The sequence below is a fragment of the Dicentrarchus labrax genome, unplaced genomic scaffold (genome assembly GCF_905237075.1).
Source record: "Dicentrarchus labrax unplaced genomic scaffold, dlabrax2021, whole genome shotgun sequence".
In the NCBI taxonomy this organism is placed as follows: Eukaryota; Metazoa; Chordata; class Actinopteri; family Moronidae; genus Dicentrarchus; species Dicentrarchus labrax.
This window is the reverse complement of record NW_026136875.1, coordinates 937,501-958,309: the sequence shown is the minus strand read 5'-3', so window position 1 is coordinate 958,309 and position 20,809 is coordinate 937,501. Positions and strand designations below refer to the sequence as shown.

General features: G+C 44.9%; 2 protein-coding genes across 2 annotated transcripts in view; one reads left to right on the top strand and one right to left on the bottom strand.

Moving 5' to 3' along the window:
* Positions 1-2,358: 2,358 nt before the first annotated feature.
* pcf11 (PCF11 cleavage and polyadenylation factor subunit) lies at positions 2,359-15,496 on the top strand. Its single transcript, XM_051394920.1, has 17 exons — positions 2,359-2,733; positions 5,593-5,718; positions 6,064-6,246; positions 7,210-7,452; positions 8,052-9,046; positions 9,222-9,393; positions 9,768-10,161; positions 10,248-10,391; positions 11,009-12,351; positions 12,466-12,532; positions 12,611-12,739; positions 12,841-12,964; positions 13,690-13,873; positions 13,993-14,148; positions 14,239-14,331; positions 14,498-14,533; positions 14,616-15,496. The coding sequence occupies exons 1-17, from the start codon at positions 2,491-2,493 to the stop codon at positions 14,940-14,942; spliced, it is 4,959 nt and encodes a 1,652-aa protein (XP_051250880.1). The 5' UTR covers positions 2,359-2,490; the 3' UTR covers positions 14,943-15,496.
* Positions 15,497-15,901: 405 nt separating this feature from the next.
* The window catches only part of ccdc90b (coiled-coil domain containing 90B), a 6,407-nt gene continuing 1,499 nt past the window's right edge, over positions 15,902-20,809 (bottom strand). The window contains exons 3-9 of the mRNA XM_051394929.1: positions 20,205-20,308; positions 18,393-18,494; positions 17,970-18,011; positions 17,712-17,783; positions 17,135-17,188; positions 16,540-16,654; positions 15,902-16,457 (exon numbers count right to left, since the gene is read on the bottom strand). Coding sequence (XP_051250889.1) covers positions 16,402-16,457; positions 16,540-16,654; positions 17,135-17,188; positions 17,712-17,783; positions 17,970-18,011; positions 18,393-18,494; positions 20,205-20,308 — 545 coding nt within the window. The 3' untranslated portion in view covers positions 15,902-16,401. The remainder of the gene's footprint in view (positions 16,458-16,539; positions 16,655-17,134; positions 17,189-17,711; positions 17,784-17,969; positions 18,012-18,392; positions 18,495-20,204; positions 20,309-20,809) is intronic.

Sequence of the window (20,809 nt, the reverse complement as noted above, 5' to 3'; positions counted from 1 at the left end):
TTCTTTTCTACTTATGTTACCTGTAAGTGCTTGCATTTTGTTGCATTTAGTTATTGTTTGATTTATTTTATGTTAGCCTTTATTTTATTATTTATTTTATTTTATTTTATTTTAGCTTATTTTTACTCTGACCCTGTAGTACTTTACTTTCCCACCTTTGTATTGAAACTGTTGCACAGTAATTTCCCTCGGGATAAATAAAGCTTCATGAATCTTGAATTATGGAAGTTTTCACAACACAACCGTTGACACAAAACATACAAACAAAAACATACAGTTGTTATCAGTGTAAACAGCAATAATTACTGTAATGTCACAGATAATGAGTTTTATTACAGTCATATAACTGTAATACAAAATACAAAATGGATGTTTAAACCAGAAGTGTTCCTATTTCAGCTCCCAGTGGGCTGATTGTGATCAACTTGTTGCTGACAGGTGGACTCTAGATAATAACTTTTATTACAGTCATATAACTTAAAAGATTAAAATGTTAAAAATCCAATAATAACACAGATTCTTATTAAAAACAAACAAACAAACAAACAAACAAACAAACTGTTCTCTCTAAAAGCTTCATGTTGACTTGTTCAGTTTTGGACAACTTGTGAAAACAAATATTTGGTCTCAGCTCCTCCGGCTGCTCACACACACACACACACACACACACACACACACACACACACACACACACACACACACACACACACACACACTCAATGACATCTCTCCACTCAGTGTTTGATTACTGCGTCTAATAATATCCAAGCATGCTGTGGAGCCTTAAATGGCAGCTGTGACACTGACAGGGTCAACTCTCATTAATGAGTGAATTATTACTTATAACAGACACAACCTGCCACACACACACACACACAGAGAGACACACACACACACACACACACACACACACACACAGAGACACACACACACACACACACACACACCACAGAGACACACACAGACACACACACACACACACACACACACACACACAGACACAGACACACACACACAGACACACACACACACACAGACACACACAGACACACACACACAGACACACACACACAGACACACACAGACACACACACACACACACACACACACACAGACACACACACACACACACACACACACACACACACACACACACACACACACACACACACAGACACACACACACACACACACACACACACACACACACACACACACACACACACACACACACACACACACACACACACACACACACACACACACACACACACACACACACACAGACACACACTCAGACACACACACAGAGAGACACACACACACACACACACACACACACACACACACACACAGACACACACAGACACACACACAGACACACACACACACACACAGACACACACACACACACACACACACACACACACACACACACACACACACACACACACACACACACACACACACACACACACAGACACACACACACAGACACACACACACACAGACACACACACACACACACACACACACAGACACACACACACAGACACACACACGCACACACACACACAGACACACACACACACACACACACACACACACACACACACACACACACACACACACACACACACACACACACACACACACACACACACACACACACACACACACACACACACACACACACACACACAGACACACACACACAGACACTCACACACACACACACACACACACACACACACACACACACACAGACACACACACACACAGACACAGACACACACACACACACACACACACACACTTGTCAGCACTGGAGGGAAAATATGGTTCTCATAAGATTTTCATAGTCTCATTACAAAAGGTTTTTTTTCCTCTTGCTTCCTTAAAGAGTCTTAAACATTCTTAAAATCCTGTAAAGTTTTTTCCCTTTAAAAGAAAATAAAAGTTTGGTTCTTGGATTTTCAGTCTTATTGGAAATATTTTATACTAATAATAATACAGTACACAGCTTTGTACATTATATGTTCACTCATCCAATCCCACCAGGTTGTACTTTATACTTATTCATGAATAGATTCGTTAATTAATAAACCTGCACTGAAACTCTAAAGCTAATGTTTGGAGGGAGCCGCCATGTTTTTGGCCTCATGTTGAGTTGGGAAATATCTGTGGTTGTGTAATAACGAGCTCACAGTGCTTCAATGTGATTGGCTCATTTGTGTGGCTGTTATTTCATCGAACCAATCAAAATCAAAGACACGGCCCTGACGGCCCGGAACGAGCCAATGGGACCGCAGTGACGTCACGTGAGATATTCCATTTTTCCGTGTGACGTATGCGGCCTTCAGTTACAGTCGCCATCTTGTTGTCGTCGAGCGAGCGGGCAGAGAAGGACGACAGGCGGCCGACTCTCACACCTCAACCCCGGCGTTACTGTCCACCCAGTCAGGGCCTAACCGTTAGCTACATGAGTACATGGACTGCCTGCTAATCAAAAATCATGGTATCGATAAGGCTGGTGTAGGTTTTCCCGGGTCGTTCAGCTCAAAGATGGACGACAAAGCGGCGAGGGAAGACGCCTGCCGAGAGTACCAGTCCTCGCTGGAAGACCTGACGTTCAACAGCAAGCCGCACATCAACATGCTGACCATCCTGGCCGAGGAAAACCTCCACTTCGCCAAGGATATCGTCGCAATTATTGAAGCGCAAATCAGCAAGGTTTTTATAAATATAGAATACTTTCACTTTCCGATGCTTTGTGTCGCTTTCTGTATGTTCTGTAAGGAAGGCCCGCCGCTGCGCTGTTAGCTGTTAGCTCAACATGGCGGCCGGTGTCACAGCAGTGGTTCCCGACCTGTTCATTAAACTGACCAGTGTCACACTTTATCTGTATTTTATATTATATTATAGACTACAGGTTGCTCACATAGTGAACTCAGCAACTGCAAGAAGTTTGTGTAAAATATTTTGGTGAATTTTGAGCAGATTATTTACTGTTTAGGGAACTTTTATTAATATTTTCTGTCTGTTTTGTGTATTTTGGTCATTTATTAATTAGCATTCAGACGTTATAGGCTTAGTTTCTTGTCAAATTCAGTGTTTCCCTGACACATGGCCATTGTTCTAATAAAGGACTCACTGAAAGGTCCAGTGTGTAACACTGAGGAGGGTCTGTGGTCAGTAATGTAATATATAATATATATAATATAATATCCATCGGTATGTTTTCATTAGTGTAATAACAGTCGTATGTTTGTTACCTTGGAAAGAGATTATCTACAGTGGACTCCGCCATGTTTCTACAGTAGCCCAGAAGGGACAAACCCAAAACTGGATCTAAATAGGGCTGTTGTTGTTTTGTGAGGAGGGTGAAGCGAGGGACTTTCAATCTGCAGCTAGATGCCACTGAATGCTACACACTGGACCATTTATAACACCAAACATTAAGTTTAAATCACAGAAGTGAACCAAATGCTGACATAGGTAGGCCAACTGTGTAAAGATATCTTACACATTTAATTTAACGGAAACTGAAATTAAATTAAAATTGTGATTGTGTGACATTTATCGGGGTTGATAGCGAACAAACAAGATTAGTTTGAACTACAATATTTCATTATAATACTGTCACACATTTCACCTTAATTAAAAACCACATTTCACTATTATTGTCAGTAATCATACAGCCCTTTAGCGACCCCTAGTGGGGGCCCTGACCCCCGGGTTGGGAACCACTGTGTCACCGGGCTCCGTTACATTAACGAGTGGCTTTCTTTTAACTGAGGTCTTTGTGTTAAAGTGCAGACGTCGGTTCTTATTCTCGTTCTGTAAAGAAACAACTGATGAGCCGTTACTCGCTGTCCTCATTAGCTGTAATCTGGTGTTTGTGTCGGCTGAAAATCCACCGTAATAACACTTTAAAGTTTCACTATAAAGTCAGTGGGATTCACTTCACCGTCAGAATACACCAAAATAAGGTAAGAGCCAACACAGCGATAAGAAAACACACAAACAGAGATAACATAAAACAATGAGTCATATTTACAGTTTACTGAATATCAGTTTTATTGTCAGGTAGGTTTTCACATGCAATTAATCTGCATAACATTAATTACAAAACGTATAATTAAAGACAAAACAATGGATATAAAGAGACAATAAGATCATTATTGAATCAGTAAAGAGCTGTACAGTTTGTGAATGTGTAGCTTCATAGTATGGTTCCAAGACATTAAGAGACAAATCACATAGAAACAAGACAGAAGAAAGTTATGATCCAAACAGTAAGTTAGAGATCAGCAGACACTGAAAGCCCCTCTGGTTTCACAGTCGGCTCTGCTGCTGTGTTACTGGCTGTGTTTGTGAATCCTTTAGGGCTGGACAGTCGGTGTGTGAACAATGTAAATGAAACGGTGCTGCTGACTCTCATTGGATAGCAGCAGGTTGTTAGATCAGCTCTTTGTCTTACGGTGGATTTTGACTCGACCTCACAGCCGCCAACGGTACCGTGGCCCTTCGTCTGTCCTCCTGCAGATCTCCAGACCACATCGATGTGTTTTTAAAAGGTTTCCAGTCAGATCTATTGTGAATAAAAGCTGCCGGACACAGGGGGAGACGTGGCCTCTTTAAAGCCCCTCCACCTGCTGTAGAAATGCCCTCCAGTCAGCAGTTTGCCTCCGTTACTCTGTGGTCAGGGTTTGACGCCCGGCGCTTTGATCGGATCAGGAAAGGAAAAGTTTCTCTGCATTCATTCACTAGTGGATTTTTGAATTTACTTGAAATGTCATTGAATGGTTAAAATGTTATAATAAAAAATGTGAAATGTGCTTTTTGTCATTTTTTATTTCCCAGTGTAATTTATTGGTCTGACTCTGGTTTCCATTTACTGACACTGCTGAGTGTGACTCGGCCTGTTCACTGACGGTTGTAGTAAACAGCAGACTTCTGCTTTAAAACTAAACGCCTACAGATCAGTGTTGTAGTTCCTAAAGGGGGTACGGATGTTTTTTTAACAACCGAAGGGAGAAAAACCTTTTTAAGGGGTAAAAGTGAAAGAGTGAATAAAGCTCTCTGGGTGTGGAGTTAAAGAGTAAAACGTCTGGGTAAAGTACAAAGAGCGGTTCAGTGAAGAGACCCTCTTTGGAGGTAAACCGGTTCCTGAGGACTGCACTCCTTTTTTTACGCTTCATGGATGTTTTTCCTCCCCTGACTCGGGGAAGAGACTGAACTGACTGACTGAAGAGTTTTCTGCTGAATTTCTTGTTTTTGGAGCAAAGTTGTGATCAAACTTTCCCCAGGAGATTATTGGAGTATTTTTCCACACTTTATTTTTGTTATTCCAGAAAGAAGAACTGCTTTTTATATTTTTATTTTCAATCCGATGTGTCTTTTTCCTCGCCTGGCACAGACTTTATTTTTGGCTTTTTCCCCTTTTAATGAGATGTTTTTCTGGCAGCGGGTGGTGAGGGGGAGGCCGCTCAGGCCCTGTTAATCCTGTCAATTTGTTTGAATTGTTCTGAAATGTTGATTTTTAACCCCTGTTGTTTTCTAAACTTGTTGAGTTCTCTATTGCTCCAGGCCCCATCCTCCGAGAAGCTTCCAGTTTTGTACTTAGTGGATTCCATAGTGAAGAATGTTGGAGGAGAATACCTTGCAGTGTTTGCTAAAAACCTAATCACTTCATTTATATGTGTCTTTGAAAAGGTACAGTTCTCTTTGCTGCCGTTTAGCATTGTTAAACATTTAAAGCACTAAAAGTCGTTAGCAGCCCACTTCACCTCCCTCCTGTTTGTTGTGTTGCTTGCTTCTTACGTGTGATCTCCCGCCCTCTGCTCCTGTGTACTGAACTCCATAACGTAGTCCTAATAAAAGCTTTCATAGAGACAATTCCCCTTTTAATCTGTCAGAAATAAGTGTTTTAACTCTAGTCGTAAGGGACGTAGTGCTAACACTTAAAGTGCTGTTGTAGCTTTTTGCTGTGATGCTGCTGAAGTGTGTTTTTAGGATTTTGTTGGTAGCTGTGGACCAAGTCCTGTCCTCTGTTTGTAGGTGGATGAAAACACTAGAAAGAGTCTGTTCAAGTTACGATCAACGTGGGACGACGTGTTTCCTCTGAAGAAACTGTACGCGCTGGACGTCCGGGTCAACTCAGTGGACCCGGCCTGGCCCATCAAGCCGCTGCCGCCCACCGTCAACGCCAGCATTCACGTCAACCCCAAGTTTTTAAAACAGGTGTGTATGAGCTGCAAACACCACATCAGACTGGGACTTTAAGATCCTCTTCTACAGTCTCTGAGCTGCTGCTTTAAAGCTCGCCTGGTTTGTTTATTTAAGATAAAACCAAAGCGGTGAGATTAATTCAGGCTCCTCTGAAAACAGATGAAACTAATTAAAATGTATATTTTTCTATAAATGTTTCTGGATCCTGAGATGTGACAAAGTAAGGTGTATCTCTGTGCTTCAAATATATATCAACTTAAATTTACTGAGCTGCTTTAGTCCTCTAGGTAATGTGGACTCCTACAATGTAGTCACTGAGGAGGAACTAACTTAAAGTTCCTGTTGGGTGTTTTAATTTGATCATTTTGTTTGAACATGGTTTTAATCATCTTTCTTATAATAATCAGAGTTTTAGGCCTTCAATATGATTTTGACAGGTTTTTTTGATTGGATTACACAACTAACGTTAACTTCATTGATCGCGCTACAACATGAAACTGACCTGAAACTAAACAGTTTTCAGTACAAATGTAAAATAGGTAAAACATTTAATTGAACCTGAACTATCTGAAGAGGCCAATTGTAAATTTCCAAAGGTTAAGCTGCCAAATATATTCAGTGTACTGTGGTTATAAGATCAATAATGCAGAGAAACAGTAAATTATCACACTGGGGGAACCAGAGAAATTTGCTGCATTAAAATCTGAATTCACCAAAAATTAATCAATTTGTCATTTCAGATATAAAATAATTGACCATTAGTCCAAAGTCCTGTTATGACGTTAGTAGCTGACAAACACCCCATAATAAAGTGTTCACATCTGTCTTTAGTGAAATTGAAGTAGCATTATGAAGTATTGATTTAAATTCTCTCAAATGTTTACAGCTGTTTTTATCTCCTGTTGAATGCGAATCAGTAACTCACTGTTCCTCTCTGTTATCCTCTGACCCTCTTTCACCCCAATGTGTCTCCAGTCTGAGGAGGTTTCCTCTCCGACGCCTGCCCCCACCCCGCCGGCGCCTGCACCTGTACCTGCACCTGCACCTGCACCTGCACCTGCAACGGCGCCCACTCCCCCGCCGGTGCCTGCCGTCAGCCAGTGCAGCCTGACGCAGGAGCAGATAATCCGGCAGCAGCTGCTCGCCAAACAGAAGCAGCTTCTGGAGCTCCAACAGAAAAAGATCGAGCTGGAGCTGGAGCAGACCAAAGCTCAGCTGGTAGGACTCTCCAGGGTTGGGTTGTTAGCGGTTTATCTCCCTGGTGTCTTATTATCTCAGTATTTCAGTGTCCATACAAGTGCTCTGTGTTTTAGTTGAGGCAGAACACAAATGAGCACAATTTTATAGCCCTTAAAATGTCTTTAATGGGATTTGACAGGTCTGAGACATTGATCGGATTACTGACGTTAATGTCGCATTTTCAGTCTCTTAACAGTTTTTTGGGGAAAGATTTGTATTGATCACGCTGTAACAACTACAACGTGAAACCAATACTGACTCTGCTTCATAATAAGTCAGTATGGACATAAATTGGTCTTACATTACATTCATCATGGTTTTAACAGGTCTTACATGTTACCTGCTGACACCTGCAGAAACCCAGAGGAACTACGTTTGTGAAGCATCATAAACACCTTTTAAATGTTTTCAACTGTTCGTGTAGAAGAAAGCTCAGTATGAGCAGTTTGAGACATTTATTTCTTATGAGTTGAACCCGTCCAGCTTATAGAAGACGATCAGTTGGAAGAGGTTTATGGTGTCACAGAGGGACCTCTTCCTGTTTCCTGTCAGATAAATGTTGTTCACTGTGTCTGCAGGCCGGTGGGTTTGTGTTACCAACGTCGACTCCGGTCTCCACTCCAGCAGCGCCGAAGCCCGTCAGCCAAACTGCTCCTGTGGTCCGACCCTGGATACCTCCTCAGACTCAGGCAGACACCAAGCCGTCCACTAGAGACCCCCGTCTGAACCGCACTGGCCCCGCAGGCGCACCCCAACACAAAGAACAGCATGCTGGGAAGAAAGCGGACACGACCACAACAGGAAGTCCCGCTCTGACACCGGAGAAATCCTCCCGGCCAGACAAGGCCAGAACCCCGAGGAAAGAAGTGTTAGAGGAGAAACCCAAGTCCAAGTCTCCGTCTCCGCTGGCCAAAAGCATCCAGAACAAGAACAAACAGGTGGAGCCTGAGACTCAGAAGTCAGCCGCCGACGGCACAAAGAAAGACCCCCGGCTGAGGAAACGGCCGCAGGACAAGAGCGGAGAGGCCAAAGACGATGAGCTGAAAGAGAAGAAGAGATGCACCGAGAAGAAAGAGCGAGAGGAGGCTGCGCGGGGAGGAGAGCCCCAGAGGTTCACCAAGGGGAAGCTGCTCAACGGCTCATTGACCAAACACGACCGCGACGAGCCCTTGGAGAAGGTCGAGTTCAAGACCGGAGGCAACGCCCGAACACACGCTAGGAAACGCACCCGCTCGCGCTCCAGGTCGCGCTCCCCCACCTCCTCCCCGAAGAGGAAGGACAGGCGGTCGCCCAAGAGCAGAGCCAGGAGCAGTTCCCTGTCCCCGCCGCCCTCTCACAAACCCGGCAAACCCAGGAGGGTCCGCGCCGATGAACCGGAGCACGGCAAGCCAGGCCGGGAGGATCGTCTCATGCCCAAAAAGAACCAGTCGGAGAGCAGGAGGTCAAAGAGGCCGGCAGAGGAGCGGCACCCTGAATCCAGAGACTCTCACTCCCCACGGAGCCACGACGGAGGCGGCAAGGAGACAAAGGACGCTCCTCACCGCTGGAGGAGCGGCTGGGAGGAGAACAAACAGTGAGTCCATCAACTCAACTCACAATTATCTTCTGTTGTTCCAATGATGACCTTTGACTGAGTATTTAAACACCAATATCGTAGATACAAGGGGATTCATCGATCATTCAGAGGGTCCAAATGTTGCATTATATGACTAAAAGTAACTCTCGTAACTTCTGTGTTTCCTCCTCAGTCTGAAACCGGAGGACGCTCACGTGAAGCCCGCGCCTCAGAGACACAAACAGTACGGCACCCCGACTCGCCCCACCACCCCCCGAACCCCGAAGCATCGCCTCAGCGTGGACGCCAACCTGCAGATACCTGAAGTGCTCAACTCTGCCTCCAAGAAGGACCTGCTCAGGAGGGTAGGTCACAAACACCGCACTCAGATTCACACAGGTTATAGAGAATAGCCTTTATTTCCAGCCACTGCTAATCAAACAGCAGTATATAGACTAATAACTCTCATAGCAGTGGGTGGGGCCCTTTAATCACTCATATTTTCAGTATCACCATTTTAAAATGAGACTGGAGAGAAAATGTAACCACTAAATGTGAATTCATCAGTGCTGTATTGTCACCACTAGATGGTGCTGAACATCACTGAGCAGGAATTCTGTGTGACAGCTTCAAGAGTCTGGAAACGGCCGTGAAAGTGGTTTGATCTGACTCTATGTATGACTGTATGAACAAATGATTCCTCAGTATTCGTCTTACACTCGTCTTCGTCTCTCTTCAGGCCAGTAAGCGTCTGGAGAGCGGGGAGATCTCCGAGGAGGACTTCCTGAACATGGCCCACCAGATCAAACACTTCTTCCAGTATCAGGAGGAGAAGCAGCAGCACTCTGAGAGCTGGGACGACTTCTCCAAGAAACAGCCGCTGCTGACCACGCCCCCCTCCGCTCAGCCTCGCCCCCACGACGGCATGGACGCGGCAGAGCTGTCGTACTACGAACACAAGTCCAAGCTGAGGAAGACTCAGGTCACCCACCGAGCCACCGGAGAGGAGTGGGAGGGTGAGGAGAGCCCGGAGGAAAGCGAGGAGGCGGGGCCGGGTGAGAAGACGGGTGGCGTCCGCAGCATTGGACACCCACCGCCACATAAGTACAGCCGGGCACCGCGGGACAGGCAAGGTGAGCTGAGGTATCAAGTATCTGCTAGTGCTCTGTGAGCGGTGTTAGATTTGTGAAGTGACTTTATTGGTTGATGACTCTTACAGGTGAGAGGAGGAGCAAAGAGCGCGAGGAGCCCCGGCCTCCACCGGGCCCCATGATCGAGGAGTACAACCACGGCAAAGAGTTCCCCACCCTGAAGTCTCTACCCGGCCTCCGCTTCAGGAGGAGAGCCGACCCCAGAGAGTCCAGTGAGTGCTGCTCTGAGTCCGCCACCATGTGTTGATCTTTTCCAACTGAATCCGAATGTTACCTGTTATCTGTCGTCTTCACCCCCAGAGAGGTCAGAGGTCAGGGTCTCGATCAGTGATACTTCAGCAGGGTTAGAAACTCTTCTAAAGAGATCACTTTACACTTTTCATTAGGAGTTACGGTGCGTGTCCACAGGGTTCCTACAAATCCTGGAAATTAGACTAGTTTCCAATCATTGATACACCTGGAAACACCTGGATATCGCTTTAAATGACCACATGTGCACATTTAGTTTGGTGTTTGGTGGTGGTACGGTACGACACTTTAAAGTGAGTTAACCAGACGCGCAGTAGAACGGACGTGCAGCGAGGTGATATCAGGAAGTAGTTGTGTGGTTGTAGGAAGGCGTAGCCGTCTGTGAACATCCAATGCCAGGAAGCAGCGTGACCCCTGGCCGCTGTGGACACATACCATTAAGCTCACTCCTGAATTATTCACATCAGTTGATTAGTGGATCTCAGGAGGTCATGGGAGTTGTAGTCGGTGTGATCAGAGAGAAGAGTGAAGGTGTAACGTTCAGTGGGGTGAAGCTCTGATTGTCTGTTGTTGTTTCCAGGTGAGCGAGAGTGGAACTCGCCACTGACGGAGCGCCGCGAGGAGCAGAAGAGCGGCTACGATGCTCCGCGGCGGTACGGCCAACACGGCGACACCAGACACCCCGACCCGAGAAGGCCGGAGGGACCCCCGCCCTCCGGGACCGTAGTCCACAGGAAGTGTCCGAGCCCAGCCGCTCTGGACCCGCCTGCCCCGAGGTTCGAGCGGGAGCGTCTGTCCCCTCTGCACCAGAAGGACTCTGCGGAGGTGAGCCCGGTGCCACGTTTCGAGAGCCCCAACAGCGAGCACTCGGACGACGGGCCCCTCAGTCTAGATGCTCCTCCTCCTCCTCACCCTCATCCTCCCCCCTCCCCCAAATCCATCCTCAAGGCGCCGGCCCGCGTAGGACCGCTGTCTTCTGTCCGACAGCACAGCGACTCCCCCGGACACACGCCTCCTCACGATGGAGGACACCCCCCCTCCCGGTACGACGGGCCTGGACACATGGGCCCCTCCAGACCGCACCCACCAGGGTGGTACGAAGGCAGCGGCCCCGGGCGTTACGATGACTCGTCCCGGTTCGACAGTCCTCACCACCAGGGGCCCGGCAGGTTCGATGCCGGCGGACCGCCTCATCACAACATGCCAGAGAGGTTTGAGGGACCCGGGCGGTGTGACGGCCCCCACATGGCTCACGGTCCAATGAGAGGAGGGGACAGTATGGGGCGGTTCGACGGTCCACCTCACCCTCAGGGGCCCGGGAGGTTTGAGGGTCCCATCGGTCAGCAGCCCCCAGTACGGTTCGAGGGACAAGGACCCGGACCGGGCCACTTTGAGGGCCCTATGCAGCGCTTTAACACCATGGGTCCGGGTCCTGGTCCTGGATCAGGACCGATGGGCTTCCAGCAGCAGCGGCCCATGCGCTTCGAGGGCCCCCCCAACCAGATGGGTCCGATGAGGTTCGAAGGTCCCGGTCCAATGCGCTTCGATGGGCCCGTCCAACCGGGGCCCAGGTTCGACCATCCAAACGTGCCACATCAGGGCGGGCCCCCGCTGTACGAGTCCGCCCCCGGCCAGCAGGGCCCCCTCAGGTTCCCCCAGCACAACCTGCAGCCCCCCATGAGGCCGATGGCTCCGCCCATTTACGAAAACCCCATCGTCGCCCAGCAGAACTTCAACATGGCCCCCCAGCGGTTCCCGGAGCCTATGAACCCTCAGTTCCCCGCGGGGCCGATGGCGTTCCCGGCTCAGGCTAACCTGCAGCAGGCGGGAAACTTCAACATGCAGCCGGGACCGCCCTTCACCCAGCCGGGCCCCGCCCCCTTCTACAACCCCGCGGCCCCCGCCATCGGCATGCAGCAGCCAGTGAGTGACACCTGTCAATCAATTGATCAGAATCAATCAGCACAGTGAAAATGGATTTTAGTGATTAAAGATTATAAATGTTTCTCGTGTGTGTGTGTGTGTGTGTGTGCGCAGGTGAACATGATGGGGAACCTCAACCAGCCCTTCCTGCCTCAGAACACAGTGCCTTTCAGACAGCAGAGTAAGCTCCTGTGTCCGTTACACTGACCAATCCAAGGCTTTCTAACTGGTTTCTAACTGGTTGTTTGTGTCCCTGCAGCTCCACAGGTCGCCACTGCAGAGAACCACTTCGGTCAGGTTGACGTCAATGACCTGCTGTCCAAACTCATCTCCACCGGCATCATCAAACCCTCGCAGCCCGACCCGGCGCCAGGTGTGCCGAGCCCTGGTCAGTGGACCGCCTGAACCTTTCTGTTGATCTCCAGATGTACTGAAACAGATGTTACTTATTTGTTCAAATATTCTTAATAATTGTTTCAATTTCTCCAGAGTCTTGTACGGTGGCTCCGGTAGCTGCGCCTGTGGAGGAGGAGGAAGAGGAGGAGCAGGAGCCGGAGGTGGAGGAGGACGATTTCCCAGACCTCACCAGCTTCAAAATTGATGATATGAAACAGTGAGTTCAGAGACGAAGCCCATTATTAATAATTATTTATTATTATTATTATTATTATTAAAGCATTAATCAATCTGATCAGCCTTCAGCAGTTAGCTAGTGTTTCTGTAGTGGAGACTAAACGTTAACAATGATCCATATCAGCAGTTTGAATCCAACTAAAAGCTCCCTGCACCAAACTCCCTTTAAGAAATATCACATTTTAACAATTCCTAACGTGTTCGTAACAACACGTAACTCTAGAAACACGAGCTAAAGGCCGTCATATGTCCACAGTCTGACTGTCAATACAGGATCAATATCATCCATAAAGATACAGTGTATACTGATCAATATCATCCATACAGATACAGTGTATACTGATCAATATCATCCATACAGATAGTGTATACTGATCAATATCATCCATACAGATAGTGTATACTGATCAATATCATCCATACAGATACAGTGTATACTGATCAATATCATCCATACAGATACAGTGTATACTGATCAATAATCCATAAAGATACAGTGTATACTGATCAATATCACCCATAAAGATACAGTGTATACTGATCAATATCACCCATACAGATACAGTGTATACTGATCAATAATCCATAAAGATACAGTGTATACTGATCAATATCATCCATACAGATACAGTGTATACTGATCAATAATCTATAAAGATAGTGTATTCTGATCAATAATCAATAATGTCTGTCTGTCTCTGTCAGGCGGTATGAGAGTGTGGTAACCAGGCTGTATTCGGGGAACCAGTGCTGTCTGTGCAGTATGAGGTTCACCGCCGCTCAGACAGACATGTACGCCGACCACCTGGACTGGCACTTCAGACAGAACCACGCCGGGAAGGTCGCCAGCAAGAAGATCACACACCGCCGCTGGTACTACACACTCAGGGTGAGCACACACACACACACACAGTCTTTCGACAAACAGAATTTGTTGTAGAAAAAGTTTATAAAGTTTCCCCGAACAACAAAACTGTATGAACCCGTCTGTCTGCGTCTCCCCGTCAGGACTGGATCGAGTTCGAGGAGATCGCCGACCTGGAGGAGCGAGCCAAGAGTCAGTTCTTTGAGAAGGAGAACGAGGAGGAGGTGCAGAAGAGCCAGGCGGCCGCCAAGGAGAAGGAGTTCCAGAGCGTGAAGGCCACCAAGGACCAAGTGGGAGAGGTGAGAGCGCGTGACATCAGAGTTCAATCGGCCAATCAGGAACCTGGATGATAAGAGTCAGTGTGTAATAACGTGTTTGTTCTTCTGCAGACGTGTGAAATCTGTCAGGAGCCGTTTGAGACGTACTGGGTGGAGGAGGAGGAGGACTGGTTCCTGAAGAACGCCATCAGAGTCGACGACAAGGTACGACTCGCCACTGACCACAAAAACATCTTCAACTCGCCGACGTCAGCGAGTTTGTTTCTTCACCTGCTCGTTGTTTGTCTGAATCCCCGAACTCTGAACAGCTCCTAAAGTCTTTTATCTCGAATCAATAAATATCTTTGATCTGTTTGTTTTGGCTCCACAGAACTTCCATCCTTCCTGTTTTGAAGATTATAAGAATGTAAGTAACTGAATCAATAATAATAATAATAATAATTAATAATAATAATAATTATTAATCATCATTCTGTTGGTCTCCTCAGACGTCGTCATACATCGACGTCACTCCGTCGCCCAAAAAGGTGCTCACTGACCACCCGCTGAGTGCCTTCGTGAAAAAAGAAGAGGAGGAGGAGGTCACTTCCTGTGCGGTCACTTCCAGTGCTGTCACTTCCTGTGCGGTCACTTCCAGTGCTGTCACTTCCTGTGCGGTCGCTGCCGTCAAACAGGAAATGGAGCCTGAGGCGGTAGAGCTTCCTGAAGTGAAGAAGGAGAAAGAAGAAGAGGAGGAGGAGGAGGAGGAGATTTTAACAGACGAAGTGCAATCGGATCAGACGCCGGATCAGACGCCGGATCAGACGCCGGCGTAACGCTGCCGCTGCCTCGCCGTCACTCTTCCTGTTTGTGGACAGGAAATGTTTTTTAGCGTGCGAGGCGAGTCCTCAGCAACACAAACGTAAATACATTTTTGTATTTGGATCCTGCGCGACCATTTCTGGTCTCTGTGAATCGAACGACAGGTGAACTTTTATTTAAAAGAAGATGTTGTTTCTTTGGGTAAAAGCTGTAAATGATTTAATTTATAAATTAAAGTATTTTTGGTATCTCTGGTGTAACAGTGATTGAGTCCGACAGCTGCTGCCTGTTAGTCTGTAAATAGTTTATTGATGACGCTAGTTGCAGGTGTTGAGTTGTTTCTGGCTGCGTTAAAGGTAAGCATCATCCGATTGGGCGGCCACGGACTCCGCCCGCTCTTCAGGAAGCGTCTCTCCGAGGATCTCAGTCGTCTTTCTGTTGGTTTTTCTTTGAGTTGATCTTCAATAAAGAGTCTGAACCTTGTTTGTGTGAACAGTGATTGATCTCTGCCTCAGTTTTATTGTCATTTAGCTTTCAAAACTACCAATAAAGGTTTAGTGGATTTAAAGTTCTTCTTCTGCTGTCTTTATTTCGTTACCTGTCTGAACGTCCAGGTGTGAAAACACATCTGACAACGGAGACGCTGAAGGAGTTTAAAGGAGGAGAGGGAGGTGAAGCTCCAGTGTGTAACATAATGTTCATATTGCTTTCATTAGTGCTGGCGGAGTCCGCCATGTTGGACGAACTTCTGAAGACGAGCTGACTCATAATGTAAATATAATATATATATATAACATTGTGATAATGATTTAGGATGTAAATAGGAGCAGCTCGTCTTCTTCTGTGGTGTTAGTAACTGTTTCCTGTCTGTCGCTGGATAAACAGATTTATTATAATATTTTATTAAACCAATGTCTCAGCTTCAGTCACACTTTCAATATTTTCTTCTCCATAAAAACACATTTTTGAAATCTTTGTGTTATTAACAGTCAATCTTTACTTTCAGTAAACAGACACTTTATACTTTTACACTTCTAACAATCAATCAACGTTTCCACGGCAACAAACAAAAATATCCAATATTCATGTTTTTTTCACTGAAACTAAATATTTCTGCTCTTCAGTTTTAACTGAGGACATTTTGAGGTACTTGTACTTTAACTTCCATGATGAACTTCATATTCCTACTCTGAAGAAGTGCTGAGAATACGAAGTACCCTCTGAATACAGCGATAAAGAATATAAAGTATAATATAAATGGAAATACTCAAAGTACAAATACCTCAATGTGTACTGTTCACCAGTGGAACTCACACTGCCGATAATACTTCGGTACTCGTATTTTAAATCCAGTATTTGTACTGAAGTGAGCCTCAGAGCGTCACTGGAACTACTTTATGTGGCGGATGAAGACGAGTTCAACGGGTCTGAAGTTGGTTGCATGTTGGTCTGACGTGGTCTGATGCGGATCCTTCACCTCCAGAGCCGGTAGACTCCCAGAGCGATGGCGAGGCAGGAGAACACCGTCGCTGTGGAGATACACAGGGCGAGAATGTTCACTAAGCCCCACCCCTCAGCAGTGATCGTCCAATCAGCTTTAATGAGGTTTACCTGCCAGGTAGCGGATCGTCTCCAGTTTCAGAGACTCCAGGACGGTCTTGAGCGAGGCCACCTGCAGGTCCATCTTCTTGTTGATCTCCATGCTGTCATGTTCCTGGTCGGCTTTCTGGTGATGTCACATCAGAAACAACCAATCAGGTAACAGAGAGAGAAATTTACGTAACGTAGTATTATAATATTATAAGATTATAATATTATTGTAGCAGTAAAAAATCAGTATTATAAGATTATTATAACATTATAACATTATTATAAAAGTATTATAACATTATTGTAGCAGTAACAAATCAGTATTATAAGATTATTATAACATTATAACATTATTATAAAAGTATTATTACATTATTGTAGCAGTAATAAATCAGTATTATAAGATTATTATAACATTATAACATTATTATAACATTATTATAACAGTATTATAGCAGTAATAAATCAGTATTATAAGATTATTATAACATTATAACATTATTATAAAAGTATTATAACAGTATTATAGCAGTAATAAATCAGTATTATAAGATTATTATAACATTATAACATTATTATAACAGTATTATAGCAGTAATAAATCTGTATTATTTACCCTGTGGTGGAACTCTGTACTGGCCTCCATCAGCTTCTTCTCTTGTTCAGTAAACTGACAGTAAAACACAAAATCAGGACGTTTATGTTGTCATGGAAACAATGCTGCTCACACAGGATCTGGTATTCCAGATAAACAGTAAAATGTGTTTGTGAACAGATCTGAGGAGAGAAACAGTCAACAACAGAATCTGGATCCATATCTGATCAGCACTGTTTGACAGTTTGATCTGAGTTTGGTTGAGCTGGACGGACTCACTGAGAATGAGCTGTCAATCACAAGGTAGCCCCGCCCTAAAGCATACCCTGCTTTATAGTCTGTTTTACTCTAAATGGGACCATCAGTTACTAAATGAACATCATGCTGTATGGAAGAAGACTGAAACTAGAGACTGAGACCACAAACTCATTCATTTACTGAGATAATAACTCAACCATAAGACTGCATGGTATCGGAGTGGTGCTCCCCCTGCTGGCTGTTAGACAGACCCAGACTCTAGCTGTTACATAAACTGTTAACATATATCCTGTCGTTATATAAGTTGAGTCCTGTGTACTGATGGTTGCTTTGTGTGTACCATGTCAGAGACTCTGCTGCGCTCCAGGTTGATGTCCAGTTTGGTTTCTGCTCGGACTTTCAGACTCTCCTCCTGAACATCAGAAAACAGTTGGTGTGAAACTACAGATGGTTGCTAAGGTCGCTAACAGCTGCTAGCTACTGAACGTATTAATAACACTTCATTAATCCACTCTTACTAACATTAACCATCAATTAATCTGAAACACTGAATCTGACATAGAGCACGTCCTCTACACATCTTTAATCAGACTCTCACCTTCAGTCGGTTGTGCAGCTGCTCCAGCTCCCGCTTCATTTTCTACAGGAAGTAAAGATAAAGAGACTTTTATAATAAACTCTTAAACTTATAAACTACACCAGGAAGTGACGCCCAGATTTATCTTATTCATTTTCTTTTGGTAAAGATATTTGTGCTTTTATTTCACTGTATATAGTTTCTGATTGTACACGTCTGTGTCCTCTGGAGGAACCACCTCTACGCTGATGATGTCCGACTCTACCTCTCACCACAACCACTGAGCCCCGACTCTCTGACTCTCACTGGAACCACATCATGGAGGCAGGTCAACTTCCTCAAACTCACCTGTGACAGATGATCATCATCAACGGCCCCACACTACTGCTCCTGTCCACAGGGGGCGCCAGAATCATGAATGTGATTTCAGAAATGTGGTCGTACCGTGTTCTCGGAGCGAAGGTTGGCGAACTCGCTCTTCTCCAGGATCACCATGTCCTTCCTGATGGAGTCCAGATGAGCCATAATCTGCTGCACCGCGATCTCCTGCCAGACACTGCAGCGTCAAACTGAGGACTACTGCACTACTACAGTACTCTATTACACTACTACAGTACTCTTTTATACTACTACAGTACTCTATTATACTACTACAGTACTCTGTTACACTACTACAGTACTCTGTTACACTACTACAGTACTCTATTACACTACTACAGTACTCTGTTACACTACTACAGTACTCTGTTACAGTACTCTGTTACACTACTACAGTACTCTGTTACTCTGTTACAGTACTCTATTACAGTACTAAAGTACTCTGTTACAGTACTCTGTTACAGTACTCTGTTACAGTACTCTGTAACTCTGTTACAGTACTGTTACTCTGTTACAGTACTCTGTTACAGTACTACAGTACTGTTACTCTGTTACAGTACTACAGTACTCTGTTACTCTGTTACAGTACTCTGTTACAGTACTCTGTTACTCTGTTACAGTACTAAAGTACTCTATTACTCTGTTGCAGTACTCTGTTACTCTATTACACTACTGTGACAATACTCTATTACACTACTACAGTACTCTGTTACAGTACTCTATTACACTACTACAGTACTCTATTATACTACTACAGTACTCTATTACACTACTACAGTACTCTGTTACACTACTACAGTACTCTATTACACTACTACAGTACTCTGTTACACTACTACAGTACTCTGTTACAGTACTCTGTTACACTACTACAGTACTCTGTTACTCTGTTACAGTACTCTATTACACTACTACAGTACTCTGTTACAGTACTCTGTTACAGTACTCTGTTACAGTACTCTGTTACTCTGTTACAGTACTGTTACTCTGTTACAGTACTCTGTTACAGTACTACAGTACTGTTACTCTGTTACAGTACTACAGTACTCTGTTACTCTGTTACAGTACTCTGTTACAGTACTCTGTTACTCTGTTACAGTACTAAAGTACTCTATTACTCTGTTGCAGTACTCTGTTACCTATTACACTACTGTGACAATACTCTATTACACTACTACAGTACTCTGTTACACTACTACAGTACTCTGTTACAGTACTACAGTACTCTGTTACACTACTACAGTACTCTGTTACAGTACTCTGTTACACTACTACAGTACTCTGTTACACTACTACAGTACTCTGTTACAGTACTCTATTACACTACTACAGTACTCTGTTACAGTACTCTGTTACACTACTACAGTACTCTGTTACAGTACTCTGTTACACTACTACAGTACTCTGTTACACTACTCTGTTACTCTGTTACAATACTCTGTTACAGTACTCTGTTACTCTGTTACAGTACTACAGTACTCTGTTACTCTGTTACAGTACTCTGTTACAGTACTAAAGTACTCTATTACTCTGTTACAGTACTCTATTACAGTACTAAAGTACTCTGTTACAGTACTCTGTTACTCTGTTACAGTACTCTGTTACAGTACTCTGTTACTCTGTTACAGTACTGTTACTCTGTTACAGTACTCTGTTACAGTACTAAAGTACTCTGTTACTCTGTTACAGTACTGTTACTCTGTTACAGTACTCTGTTACAGTACTAAAGTACTCTGTTACTCTGTTACAGTACTCTGTTAGACTAATTTTGTACTTTGTGCTGCACTATGTTTGTGTTGTCTGATGATTTCATCCGTTTCTCTACCTGATTAAATAAAGTGAATAACGGTGTGTCGTTGATGGTTCCTGGCGTCCTACCTGGTGGGCTTTGGTCACCATGTCTTTATAAACGATGTCCATGTTCGCTGTCGTCAGAGTGACCAGAGCCGAAACGATCAGCTCCGCCTGACGCTTCTCAAAACCTGCAACACAGAACGAGCTCGTCTTTAAAACAACACAGAACGAGCTCGCCTTTAAAACAACACAGAACGAGCTCCTAAAACAAAAGAGCTCTCTTTAAAACAACACAGAACGAGCTCGCCTTTAAAACAACACACAGTAAACAAGAGCTCGCCTTTAAAACAACACAGAACGAGCTCGTCTTTAAAACAACACAGAACGAGCTCGCCTTTAAAACAACACAGAACGAGCTCGCCTTTAAAACAACACAGAACGAGCTCGTCTTTAAAACAACACAGAACGAGCTCGCCTTTAAAACAACACAGAACGAGCTCGCTGCAGTTCCTCTAACGGCCACTAGAGGCTGGCTCCAATGGGAGTCTCCATAAGGAACCATAATAAACATGTTTACAGCCTGTTGGTCTCTACAGATAAATTATATTAAGGATTCATGTTATGAATAATTAAGGGCGGGGTCGCTTTGAGTGACAGGTGGGCGCCGTTACAGGTAACCAGGCTTCAAC